The sequence below is a fragment of the Suncus etruscus genome, chromosome 9 (assembly GCF_024139225.1).
Source record: "Suncus etruscus isolate mSunEtr1 chromosome 9, mSunEtr1.pri.cur, whole genome shotgun sequence".
In the NCBI taxonomy this organism is placed as follows: domain Eukaryota; kingdom Metazoa; phylum Chordata; class Mammalia; order Eulipotyphla; family Soricidae; genus Suncus; species Suncus etruscus.
The window spans coordinates 51,798,111-51,812,033 of NC_064856.1; the positions used below are offsets into that span (position 1 = coordinate 51,798,111).

At 48.8% G+C, this 13,923-nt stretch overlaps 1 protein-coding gene across 1 annotated transcript; it reads left to right on the top strand.

Moving 5' to 3' along the window:
* The first annotated feature begins 4,550 nt into the window (after positions 1-4,550).
* LAMTOR1 (late endosomal/lysosomal adaptor, MAPK and MTOR activator 1) lies at positions 4,551-13,692 on the top strand. Its single transcript, XM_049780459.1, has 5 exons — positions 4,551-4,713; positions 10,888-11,030; positions 11,256-11,333; positions 11,631-11,757; positions 13,076-13,692. Exons 1-5 carry the CDS (start codon positions 4,672-4,674, stop codon positions 13,166-13,168), a joined length of 483 nt encoding a protein of 160 aa, XP_049636416.1. The 5' UTR covers positions 4,551-4,671; the 3' UTR covers positions 13,169-13,692.
* The last annotated feature ends 231 nt before the right edge of the window (positions 13,693-13,923 follow it).

Genomic DNA, 13,923 nt, shown 5'->3' on the forward strand with positions numbered 1-13,923 from the left:
CCTGTTTCTCTTCACTGTGGTCATTCCTATAGGACCCCTTTCACCAGTTCCTTTAGGATCTATCCTCTTTCAACCTTATTCCCTGCCTACCTACTTGCTCTCTTTTGACACAATACTGCAGCAAAAATACATTGTTTTGTGGTCGGGGCCCCTTTACTGTCTCTGCTTCTCACTACTCAGTAAAGGTCAGTTAAGACAATCACTCCATAGGGCAATTGGATGAGTATCCTTCCCATCATCCACCCATCCCTGACTGGTCTTCCTGCGGGATGAGGGAAAGCCTGGAGTTTGTAGTTCTGCCCTAGTACTGCCTCCCTTCCTTTACACTTCCTTCACACATTGCAGGCGGCACACCACACACACCTCCACTCCACTCAGGTAGGTCTCTTCCTGTCCCTCCCATAGGGATTATGTGCCTTTTCTTCTCCCAGACCATGGCCCTATACCCCTTTCTAAGGATCTGACCTGGGGGCCAGGGCCTGGTATGAACTGAAAATGAGAGTTGTGGGGCTGGAGCAGTGGTGCAAGCGGTAGGGCATTTGCCTTGCATGCACTAACCTAGGATAGACTGCAGCTCAATCCCTGGCGTCCCATATGGTTCCCCAAATCAGGAGCAATTTCTGAGCACATAGCCAGGAATAACCCCTGAGCACCACCAGGTGTGCCCCCCCCCAAAAAAAAAAGAGTTGAAATGAATAGAAGGACACACATATGTGTGAAGTGCTTGGGAACCCAATCTCAAAGACCCTGCTTACCTGGGCTGGAGGCTTCTGTAGGGGGAATATCAAACTATAGGAACAGAGGGGGTATCTTAGGTGCCTCAAGGGGAGAATCCCAGGCAGGCTGGACTGACTTTCAATTATTGATGCTGAAGCTGCGTCTGTCACCTGAGACTTGCAGTTCAAGTTACAGGCTCTAGAAGATGGCTAGACCTCCTCCTCTTCAAGAGCCCTCAGAGAACTTAATGAGTTTAGTGTTTTCTACTCATAACCCTTTTCACTGAGAGATGGGGAAGGGGAAGAGCCAAGCAGGTGTGGAGATTCTGGTTGCTCTTAATTCACTCCATCCAAGGCCACACTTTCTTTAAGCACTTATTTTTCTGCTGAGAGCTGAGGTTGTCATCATCCTCAGGGGATTCTTAGTTTGTAGAAGAGACTGATGCAGGAAAGGGAGGACAGTATGTCCTTTTTATAATGAATGCTTCACCAGTATAGGGACTTGGAGTTGTTTTGTGAACTGTTTTGTATCTAGACAAATGAGTCTGAAGCAGACACTTAGGAAAATGTTGTTGTTGTTTTATTTGTTTTGGGGCCACAGCCTGCAATGTTCAGGGTTATTCCTGGCTTTGTGCTCAGAAATCGATTCTGGCAGGCTCGGAATGCTGGGAATCGGACCGAGGTCTGTCCTGGGTCAGCCATGTGCAAGGCAAATGCCTTATCGCTGTGCTATCTCTCCAACCCATTAGGAAATCTTTGATTCAGTAAATGGATGAATGAGGGTCCAAGGGATAGCACATTTGCCTTGCATGCATCCAACCCGGGTTTGATCCCAGGCATCCTCTGTGTTCCTCCAAGCCTTCCAGGAATGATTTCTGAATGCAGAGCCAGGAGTAACCCATGAGCACTGCTGGTTGTGGCCAAAAAATATGTGATGATTTATTAGATGAATGAATAAACGGATAATGTACCCAATAAGGTTTAAGAAACTAGGGCCCAGAGAGATAGCACAGCAGCGTTTGCCTTGCAAGCAGCTGATCCAGGACCAAAGGTGGTTGGTTCAAATCCCAGTGTCTCATATGGTCCCCCGTGCCTGCCAGGAGCTATTTCTGAGCAGACAACCAGGAGTAACCCCTGAGCACCGCCGGGTGTGGCCCCCCCCCCAAAAAAAAGAAACTGAAACTGCAGATGCCAAAAAAATGGAACCAGAAAACATATTCTGGGAGCTGGAGATATGATAGTACAGTAGGAAAGGTGCTTGTCTTGCATACAGTCTTGCCGGATTCAATCCCCAGTATCACACGATTCTTGCGAGCACCACTAGAGGGCAGAGCCAGGAATCAGTCTAAGCATTGCTTGTCCAAGCACAAATAAAGAAAATCAGGAGTATAGTACCAGTGGAGTCTTTTAAGACCATTGGAGTCCAGGGTTAGGACACAACCGTGTGTGGTGCCTCATGTGCAAGATTTAGGACATTAATCAGGAAACTATAAGTCTCTATGGCTGGTGAAGCACCTCTTCCACCTTTTTCCAATTCTTATGTCCCCAGAAGATAACTCTTGATGGTGCAAGATGTCTATATGTTTAGGATTAAAGGTGTTAGTCACCAACCTTTAGACTGTTAAAAATATGAACCAAGTAAGGGCTAAAGTTTTGTCACTGTCAAAAATTGGGTGCTGAAAGGAGGTAAAGTGCTATATACATAACACCTCTCCAGTAACAAAATTGCAAATCACAGTGTCTAAAAGGAAAAATGGAGGAAAGAGGGAGAGAGAGAGAGAGAGAGAGAGAGAGAGAGAGAGAGAGAGAGAGAGAGAGAGAGAGAAAGAGAGAGAGAGAAGAAAATGTCTGCCACAGAGGCAGGCAGAGAGGAGGACAGGGGAGAGGGTAGGGAGGCAGGGAGAAGTTAAACTGGGGACACTGATGGCAGGAAACTTGTGCACTGGTGAAGGGATGGGTGTTGGATATTATATGGCAAACTCAATCTTGAACAACTTTGTAACTGTGTATCTCAGTGATTCAACTGAAAAAAAAATTATTTAAAAAGTTTGTCCTTGGGGCTGGAGAGATAGCATGAAGGTAAGGTGTTTGCCTTGCATGCAGGACGGTGGTTCGAATCCCGTCATCCCATATGGTCCCCCAAGCCTGCCAAAAGAGATTTCTGAGCGTAGAGCCAGGAGTAGCCCCTGAGCACTGCCAGGTGTGACCCAAAAAACCCAAAAATAAACAAAAAGTTTGTCCTTGAGATTTTTTTGTTTGGGGGCCACACTCATCTGCCATATGAAAGGAAAGTACCTTACCTGTTGTACTATTGCTTGGGCCTTTGTTCCTCAAATTTATGGGCACACATTTGTGCTTTTTTTTTTTTTGTGGTTTTTGGGTCACACCCAGCAGTGCTCAGGGGTTTTTCCTGGCTCCGTGCTCAGAAATTGCCCCTGGCAGGCACGGGGGACCATATGGGATGCCGGGATTCGAACCGATGACCTTCTGCATGAAAGGTAAACGCCTTACCTCCATGCTATCTCTCTGGTCCCCATTTGTGCTAACTTTTTAACTGTTCTCTGTAACTCCTTAGCCCCTGTAATTTGCCAGCTGTCATTTGAACTGGCTGAAACCATATCTTGTTCTTTCATCTAGTCAGGATATGAAGTAATCAATGCTTTGTTTTGCTACAGATTGCATGCTCTTGACACACTGGAATGTAGGGTTTTTTATTTTTTCCTTTTATGGACCAATGCACTGGAGCTCAGGGTTTACTGCTGGCAGTGCACCGGGGACCACATGGGATACCAGGGATCAAATCTGAGTGGGCCATATATATAAGACAAGCACCCTACCCATTACACTATAGCTTTAGATCCAGGAATGTATTTTTAGTTTTAAGAGTATAAATGTGATCGTTGGCTTTGAGTCACTTAGTGAGGGTTGGAGGCCCCTTCCCACTGTATTGCCTATAGGATGAACAAATAAAACATCCTGGGGCCGGGCGGTGGCGCTGGAGGTAAGGTGCCTGCCTTGCCTGCACTAGCCTAGGACGGACCGCGGTTCGATCCCCCGGCGTCCCATATGGTCCCCCAAGAAGCCAGGAGCAACTTCTGAGCGCATAGCCAGGAGTAACCCCTGAGCGTCACAGGGTGTGGCCCAAAAAAAAAAAAACAAAAAAACAAAAAAAACATCCTGTCCATCTCTATTTGTTTAGCTAGCTCTCAGCAAGTACGGGAGAACTGAAGTGCAACATAAAGAAGACCAGGATGCTTTTAAAGGATAGCAGACAGCCTCCTTCTTGTGTTATCTGCTGTAAAGTTAGGAAAGTGGAGAAATGGCCTTGCCATTTCTAAAACAGGTGAGGTGTTCTCTATCTCCTTCTCTGGGATTGAGTTTTAAATCCGCTTCAGCTTGTGGAAGTCTACGGTCCCTTCTTTCCCCATGTCTCAGAATCCCAGCTGGGCATCACACACTGCCTCTCCATTTGGCAATGGAGACACTCCAAATGACGTTGGGTTTGGATGCCTCTCGTCCTCGGACCGGTGCATGACAGCAGCTGCTACATAGTCGCCCAAGAAGGCTGTCCAAGAAGGCAGCCAGGCAGCATGCGACCAACGCCGACCTACAACACACACAAGACGCTCGCTCCCAGGGTCCCGGTGAGATAGAGAAAAAAAAGTAGGGACCTGGAAGACGCCTAGTCATGTGACCCGCCCCGCCCTCGCCACGGTCACGTGTTCCTGCCGGGTCACGCAGGGTTGCCGTTGGGAGCTCGCATTGGCTGGAGGCGATCACGTGGGGAGGCGGGACCGGAAGTCACGGCCGCGGCTGGGGGGCTCCGCGAAGGGGCAGGCAGTCACGGGGGCGGTGGTTGCTCGCCGGAGATTGCCCCGAGTCATGTGACCGGAAGGGCTCCTGGCGGACGCCGTCCCTCCTCCGCGCGGCCTGAGCGCCCGGCCCGACCCCGGCCATGGGGTGCTGCTACAGCAGCGAGAACGAGGACTCGGACCAGGTTCGGCCGCGACGAACGGGGGCTCGGGAAAGCGGGCAGAGACCCTGGGGCAAAGGGCGCCGAGAAAACTTGCAGCCAGGGGAAGTCGACTGCTGGGCTGGCTCCTGGGCTACGGGGGCCCAGAGGGGACAGAAGGGAAGCGGGCCTGGCGCTTTGATTTTTTTTTTTTTTTTAAACACAGTCTCCCTGCCTTGGGGTTTGCAGGCACCCGCTCCCCTCCTGGTCCCTTTCCCTCCATGTGAACTCTTGTATGGTTTCGAGGATCCCAATCTCAAGTTCCCGGGAAGCAGCCCTTTCCCCTCCTTCCTGTGCTCGCTCTTGGCTGGTGTTATAATCTCTGTGGAGGTGAATCAGGAATCTTGAGTCTTCTGTCCAAAAGGGTCATGGCTGGTGTGGGGTCAGCAAAGGCTTCTGCAAATTGAGGCTGTTTGAATTGGCCAGTAGAAGACTTAAGAGTTTTAATGAAGATATTCCCACGTGTGGGACTTGGATTCCACAAATCAGGTTGAACGTTGGTGGGATTGGAGGAAGAGAGAAGATGGAGTTGTTTGTTTGTTTGTTTGTTTCCCATGGTGCTGCCCAGAGGGAATGTCCTGGGCATTTGGCTTGTTGGTCTGATGTCTCTGCAGTGGTGAACTGTACAGACAGGAACAGTTTGAAGTTTTAAGAATGGTGCATTCTCACTTTTCCCCAGTCTCTACCCTAATCTGCCTTCCAAGGAGAGGGAAACCTTTTCCCAGGGTGAGTTGGAACTGTTAGCCACTCACTTTTCTAATGGTTCCACACCTGGTTCTCTATTCCAACACACAGTGGGTAGGACTAGACTAGGAAAGTTTCCTTAAGTAGCTCTCATTCTAGCGAGGGGAGAGGGGGGTTGGTCATAATAAATAGGATTATATCCCTAGTAATTGGGAAGTAGTTTTTTTTTTTTTTTATCACGTCCTTTGTTTGTTTTTGGGTCACACCCGGCAGTGCTCAGGGGTTACTCTTGGTTCTATGCTCAGAAATCGCTCCTGGCAGGCTCGGGGGACCATATGGGATGCCGGGATTCGAACCACTGTCCTCCTGCAATCAAGGCAAACGCCTTACCTCCATGCTATCTCTCCAGCCCCCCCATATGTTCCTTTTTTGCTTTAGTTTTGGGGTCACAGTGGCATTGCTTAAAACTTAGCCTGGTTCAGGGGCCGGGCGGTGGCGCTCGAGGTAAGGTGCCTGCCTTACCTGTGCTAGCCTAGGAGACGGACCGCGGTTCGATCCCCCGGCGTCCCATATGGTCCCCCAAGCCAGGAGCGACTTCTGAGCGCATAGCCAGGAGTAACCCCTGAGCGTCACCGGGTGTGGCCCAAAAACCAAAAAAAAAAAAAAAAAAAAAAAAAACCAAAAACGTAGCCTGGTTCTGTGCTCATTATTCAGTCCTAGTGTTTTGGGGTCCATATAGGGTACTGGGGATTGAACCCAAGTTGCCCTCATGTAAGGGAAGTACCCTAAGCACTGTGCTATCACTTCAATCCCAGGGTTATGCTGAGGCAAATGCTTATTTGGAGGCTTGGGTGGTTACTGGGTCTTAGTAAGATTTCAGATACCCAGTAGGCAGATTCATGTCTCCTATTCCCTGTAGTCACATCAGCCTAGCATGTTAGAGGAGACCATATTCTTACCATCTGGGAAAACTGGTCTGATAATAGTCTTTAAAAGCCCAGTATGGGTTTTCTTGGGAAACGAGTTACGTAGCCTTATGAGAAAAGACTTAAGCTTCTAGCTGGTAGAATTTGACTTGTTCCTCTTCTGAATTTCCATTTTTGGCCTTGATGGACTCCTCCTTGTGGGGTGACATTGAACCAAATCCTCTGGTGCTCAGAGTCTCTGCTCAGGAATGACATTCTGTTATGCTTGGTGGATCATATATGGTACCCAGGATTTAAACCTGGGTGAGCCAACTGCCAGGCAAGTGTCTTAACCCCCTGTACTATCTCTCTTCTCTCTTGTGCTATCCCCTTCTGTTTCCAACTTTGAGGGATGAGCTTGATATGGCAGCAACTTGTGCTCATCTTACAGCCCATATTTCTTTGCTTTTTTTTTTTTTTGCCACACCCAGGGTGCTCAGGTTACTCCTGACTCTGCACTGAGGATTACTCTTGAAGGGTTAGGGGGACCATATGTGATGCTGGGGATCAAACCTGGGTTGACCATGCACAAAGCGAATGCCCTATTGCTCCAGCACAGAATTAGTTCTTTGACTCCTGCCAGCCATCTGTCTTAAAGGTACTGAAATGTCTACTTAAAAGTGAGGAATGGGCCAGAGAGATAGAATGGAGGTAAGGCGATGGGGCCGGAGAGATAGCATGGAGGTAAGGCGTTTGCCTTTCATGCAGGAGGTCATTGGTTCGAATCCCGGCGCCCCATATGGTCCCCTGTGCCTGCCAGGACCAATTTCTGAGCCTGGAGCCAGGAATAACCCCTGAGCACTGCCAGGTGTGACCCAAAAACCAAAAAAAAAAAAAAAAAAAAAAAAAAAAAGAATGGAGGTAAGGCGTTTGCCTTCCATGCAGAAGGTCATTGGTTCAAATCCTGGCATCCCATATGGTCCCCCGTGCTTGCCAGGAGCGATTTCTGAGTGTGGAGCCAGGAGTAACCCCTGAGCACTACCGGGTGTGACCCAGAAACCAAAAAAAAAAAAAAAAAAAGTGAACAGTTCAAAGAGGTTAAGTAACATAGCTAAGCCAAGGAGTTTTTTATATGGTTTGTTTTTGGGCCACACCTTGTGGCGCAAAGAGGTTACTCCTGGTTCTACACTCAGAAATCACTCCTGGCAGGCTTGTGGAACCATATGTGATGCCTGAGATTGAACCCTGGTCCGTCCCGGTTCTGCCGCATGCAAGATAAATGCCCTATCCCTGTGCTATCACTCCCACACCAGCCAAGTTGTTCTGATGCTAAACCATGAGCTGTATCCACTGGGAAAAAATGACTCTTCCATCTATTTCTATAGACCAGGTGGCTAGTTCTGGATGGATTGTGTGTGCCTGTACACGTACTTACATGTTCAAGTCCAGCTCTAATTCCTAGTTGATCCTGACTCAGTCACAAACAATTGTTGATGTAAAAAAAAAACCCTTCCTTGTGTTCCACTTGAGTAGGTAGATGGGAAGGGAGAGAAGTTCATATAGGAAACAAACTTGTCATTATAGGGCCAGTTCTCCTGCTTATCTTTGGCAAGCATCTTGTCTTCCAAGTCTTTTAAGACTCATCTGAATTTCAGGGGCCAGAGTGGTGGCGCAAGCGGTAACCTAGGAGGACTGTGGTTCCACCCCTCCTCCCCCGTGTCTCATATGGTCCCCAAAGCCAGGAGTGATTTCTGAGCACTTAGCCAGGAGTAACTCCTGAGCATCACTGGTTGTGGCCCAAAAACCAACCAACCAAACAAGACTCATCTGAATTTCAGAGTGGATTAAGGACAGTGTGTAGGGTGCTTGTTGGTCCATATCTCTATCTCTACTGAACCCCTCTGCCCACTCGTAATAACCACCATCTAGAGTGATCTTTGAGTACAGAGCCAGGAGTAAACCCTGAGTATAGCTGGTTGTGGCTTGAAATCCAAATAATCAAGACTTGCCTGAATTTCTTTGGATGTGCTCAAGATGTTTTCTTTTATTTATTTATTTATTTATTTATTTATTTATTTATTTATTTATTTATTATGTATTTATTTTTCCCAACCCCCTCTTTTTTTGTTTGTTTTTTTTTTGTTGTTGTTTTTGGGCCACACCCGGCAGTGCTCAGGGGTTACTCCTGACTGTCTGCTCAGAAATAGCTCCTGGCAGGCACCGGGGACCATATGGGACACCGGAATTTGAACCAACCACCTTTGGTCCTGGATCGGCCGCTGTGCTATCTCTCTGGGCCCTTTTTTTTTTTTTTTTTTTGATAAAGTGAAGCATGATAGTTTTTATTGAAACTTAGATTTGAGGGCAGAGAGTGAAGTACATGTTGAAGAAGAGGTGATGGGGCAGCCACCCAGTTTCTGTCTTGTGCTGATCTTGAGAAATAAGGAACACTTAAGTAGGCCTTGCTTGAAAAGGGAAAGCAATGTGGAGGCAGGACGTGGGCAGGCTGGCCAGGAGGAAGTAGCCTCTGATCTGTGGGGTTGTGAGCAGGAGAGTCTGGTTGGCTCCTGGGTAGGAGCACTGAGGAGTCAGGTGGTTCTGATACAGGTTTGGTGACTCAGCTTTCACTGGGATTGCCCCCCTTTCCCCTTGTCTCTGCTTTTTGGATACTGATGGGCACCGAAGGGTTCCTTATCCAATTGGCTATCAGCACAAAGCCTGCAGGGATTTGCAGTTGATGGGCTCAAGGCAGATGTAGAACCAGGATTAATAAAAACAGAATTATGCAGGACAAGGCCTGGGGAGACTTGATTTGACCCTGGTGCACTATAGTTGTGCACTATATCATGCTAGACTGGCAGCAACAAGACTGCTGTGGGGGCAAGAGAGAGCTCAAGGGCTGTCTTTGTTTTTTTTTTTTTTTTTTTTTTTTTTTTTGGGCCACACCCGTTTGACGCTCAGGGGTTACTCCTGGCTATGTGAAATCGCCCCTGGCTTGGGGGGACCATATGGGACCGCCGGGGGATCGAACCGCGGTCCTTCCTTGGCTAGCGCTTGCAAGGCAGACACCTTACCTCCAGCGCCACCTACCCGGCCCCAAGGGCTGTCTTTGAATGGTGCTTGTTTTGCCACTGCGTACAGGGGGTCTGGGGTTCCTCAGCATTGCATGTTTCCCTGAACAGTGAGTTGAGACTATCCCCAACATCACTGGTGAGTTTTTCTAAATCAAAAACTGAAAACAGGCTAGTAGAAATGAAGCTGTGCTTAAAGAACTGTTGTGGCTTTGCATGGGTGAGGATTCCACATACACACATATGTACACATCCAGGTCAGGGTACCCAGGTGTACCTTTCAGTGGTTCTAGGCTCAGAGAATCCGAGGAGAGGGGTGGCCACAAGAGTAGAAGGAACCTTGGGCCGGAGCAGTGGTATGGTGCAAGCATTTGCCTTGCACGCACTAATCTAGGACTGACTGTGGTTTGACTCACCCACCCACCCACCCACCCACCCATATGGTCCCCCAAGGCAGGAGCGATTTCTGAGCGCATAGCCAGGAGTAACCCCTGAGCATCACTGTGGGGCAGGGGGGCCAAAAAGCAAAAAAAAAAAAAAAAAAAAAAAAAAGAGAGAGAGAGAGAAGAGTAGAAGGAACCTGCATGCTTGGACTTAGGGCCCTTGGGGTGGTGGAATCCTGCTCTGAGATAATGGAAGAAGGGTGAGGTTGATTCTGTTTTCCCCTAGGCCTGGACTCACCACTGAAGACTATCCACCTGGGGCAGTGCACCTTGCTGGGAATGAGGCAGGCCAGGATTTTCTTTTCTTTTTCTTTTTTTTTTTTTTTTTTGGTTTTTGGGCCACACCTGGCAGTGCTCAGGGGTTACTCCTGGCTGTCTGCTCAGAAATAGCTCCTGGCAGGCACAGGGGACCATATGGGACACCAGGATTCGAAGCAACCACCTTTGGTCCTGGATCGGCTGCTTGCAAGGCAAATGCCGCTGTGCTATCTCTCCGGGCCCAGGCCAGGATTTTCTTTGATGCCCACCCACCCTGTAGTTTCTAGCTTGTTTCTTATTAAGGCATCAAGACTGTTGCTGAGTATCTGTTTGTGCATCTTACATCTCTCCAGCTTTCCACGGCCTCTGTAATCACACGGTTCCATTTTATTTTGTTTATTTATTTATTTGGTTTTTGGGCCACACCCGGTGGCACTCACTAACAGGTTATTCCTGGTTCTGCTTTCAGAAGTTAGTACTGGCAGGCTCTGGGAGGACCATACGGGATGTTGGGATTTGAACCACGGATGGCTGCATGCAAGGCAAACATCCTACCCACTGTGTTATCACTCTAGGTCTTGGTTCCATTTAAATTTATTCCAGGCCACCAACTCAGCTGAGTTCCTAAGGGCTGGCAGGAAATGAGTTTTGACAGGTATAATTTGCAGCTAGGCACTTATTATTCCTAATAATGCTGTTTTTGGTAATAAAAGTCAGACCTGGATGAGAGGAAAGCTGAGAAATGATAGATTGGACTAAGGGACCTGGGGTTGATTTCTCCTTCATGGTGTCTCGTAGGACCAAGAAGAACGGAAGCTGCTTCTGCCTAGCAGCCCTCCTACCAAAGCCCTTAATGGAGCTGAGCCCAATTACCACAGCCTGCCTTCTGCTCGCACAGATGAGCAGGCCCTGCTGTCCTCCATTCTTGCCAAAACAGCCAGGTGAGCATCACAGAACTGAGACACCATGTTAAAGGTTGACTCTGGGAGCAGCACCCAGTGTACAGGAGTGGAACAAGGTCGGTGGGAGAGCTGCTTTGGGCCCGGACTGTTCCAGTGGACAGGCCATGACACCGGTGTCAGATAGCATAGGCTTGGCACTGGCTGTATGTCCTCTCTGTCCCTCTCCAAGCCACCTGTCATGACTTCTGTCTTCTCTCCCCAAAGCAACATCATCGATGTGTCTGCTGCTGACTCCCAGGGCATGGAGCAGCATGAATACATGGACCGAGCACGGCAATATAGGTGAGTGCCTGGCCCTGGTGCTGCCCTCAGCCCGGTGGCCTCCTCCTTCCCCTTATACTCTGCTCCAGTTTTGAGTCTGGGCACCGGGGACTGACCACAGATCACTTGGTGCTTTGGGCAACATTCCTGCCTGCCTGCCTTGCTACTCTGGTCGTGGGAGGTCATGGGAGATGAGCCTAGACTAAGTGTAGTGCACTGCTTCTCTGGCCTGGGGGGAAGGAGACTGACCTGGTCTGGACAAGCTGGGGCAGGCTAGTCTGTGGGTGTCAGTCCACCCTGCCCTTCTTTCTTGGCCAGCACCCGCCTGGCTGTGCTGAGCAGCAGCCTGACCCACTGGAAGAAGCTGCCACCGCTGCCGTCTCTCACCAGCCAGCCCCATCAAGTGCTGGCCAGCGAGCCCATCCCCTTCTCTGACTTGCAGCAGGTGAGCCTCCAGCCCACTCCTTGTGCCTTTCCACAGTGCCCCCATTGCCTGCAGAGGTGGGGACAGGGTTGTGGAGTGGGCCTAAGCACTCTGGCTCATACTCAGCCTAGTTCTTACTTCTTCTCAATCAGTAGTCTCTTACCCTCCTTCTCATGGTTTCCCTATCCTTGCCTTTCCCTTTGACTGCTACCTTAATGTCAGTTCTCTCACTCTATTGCTATGTTCAAGTTCGCCTAAAGCTAAATCAGAGATGGACAAGAAGCTTTATTTGTTCATCCCATACACTACGCTGTGGGTTGGGGCATCTAATCATTGACAAATTACTCCAAGACTATGACCATTTTTATACCGTGAAACCACATTCCAGCATGTCAATTAAGAGCCAACAAGATGGAGCCAGAGAGATAGCATGGAGGTAAGGCGTTTGCCTTGCCTGCAGAAGGTCAGTGGTTCCCTGAGCCTGCCAGGAGCAACCCCGGTGCGCTGCCATGTGTGACCCAAAAACCAAAAAAAAAAGGGGGCCAGAGAGATAGCATGGAGGTGGGGCGTTTGCCTTGCACACGGAAGAACGTTGGTTCGAATCCCGGCATCCCATATGGTCCGCTGAGCCTGCCAGAAGCAATTTCTGAGCGTAGAGCCAGGATTAATCCCTGAGCGCTGCTGGGTGTGATCCAAAAACAAAACAAAAAAAAGAGAGCCAACAAGATTAACTGTAATCTGCTGTAAAACAATACATTGCCCTACATTTTGACAAGATGTGAAGGGAACAAGATAAAGGTATAGTCATATGATCAAGAGGCAGAAAATGATTTTGCCCTGATTGGAGTTAGGGCACTTTCCTGTAACTTCTCAGGGAGTCAGTCCAAGTGGTCCTGGCAGGATCTAGGGACTAGCAAGAAGTTAAAGTCAGGACATGATTACAAAGTGAGCACAGGTGGTTGCCCTTACATCTTGATCATACTTTTTGTTTTAATTTGGTTTTGGGGCCACACCGGTTGATCAGGATTTACTCCTGGCTCCGCACTCAGAAATTATTCCTAGTAGGCTTGGGGGAGCATATGGGACACTGAAGATTGAACAAAGGTTGTTCATGTACAAGGCAAGTGTCCAACCTATTGTATAAATGTTCTGGCCCCTTGAGAACAAACTCTTAACCCTGACTTGGCCCAACACTATCTAATATGTGGCTGAAGTTTAGTTTTCTTGACAATTCTGTATTACTGCAGTTCCTACAAAATTGCATATAATACTATAACCTGTTGCCCCTGCTTTCTTGATCTCCCTTACCCATCCTCTGTCCTTCCCACTCCTCCCTCAGGTCTCCAGGATAGCTGCTTACGCCTACAGTGCACTTTCTCAGATCCGTGTGGATGCAAAAGAGGAGCTGGTGGTACAGTTTGGGATCCCATGAAGAGAGGAGGGTCGTTGGACAGCTCTTCTCCTCCTCTCTTCACTCTGTCTCCACCCACCTCCCCTGGCCCCCAGCCTCATTGCGGCTTATACAGTACAGTACCCTACCTAACCTGCTACTAATCACAGAAGAATGTGGAGGAGGAGAGCAAGGCTAGAAGCCTGAAACAAGTGAAGATGGAGCAAAGGAGGGTTGAACCATTTGGGACTGAAGCCCTGCCCAGGGGTGGGTGGGGGTCAGATGGACAAGGCCTGGGGGCTCCTCACATTTCCTGGGAAGGTGGAGGTACTGTTGTGAGGGTGATCACTCTAGGAGGCCTCTGAGGCCCTCCTCCCTTCCTTTCTCTTGACCTCCTGTTGCCCTCTCCCTGACTTGGTGCTCATGGCACCTCATTAGGGTTTGTGACCGGGGTCTAGGCAAGCTTGAATTTGGATGAGTTGAGTTTGTATTTCTAGCACCCTGGGTTTTTACATGTTTGGGGGTTTTGTTTTGTTTTGTCACCCTCGATAAAGGACATGTATTCATCTGTGTGCTGATTCTAGCCCCTCTCTCCTGCCCACCTCACTCCATTTAGCTACTCTAGTTTGAGCATTGAAATGGATTGCCGAGGTAGGGGTGGATTTTAGAACCAGAAATAAGAGTTCAGTATCTCAGGTCTTAGCTGACACTCAGTGCTAACTCCCCTCAGACAAGAAGATAAAACTGGGGCCAGGGATGTAGTTCACTGGTAGAATATTGCATGTGAGACCAATTTC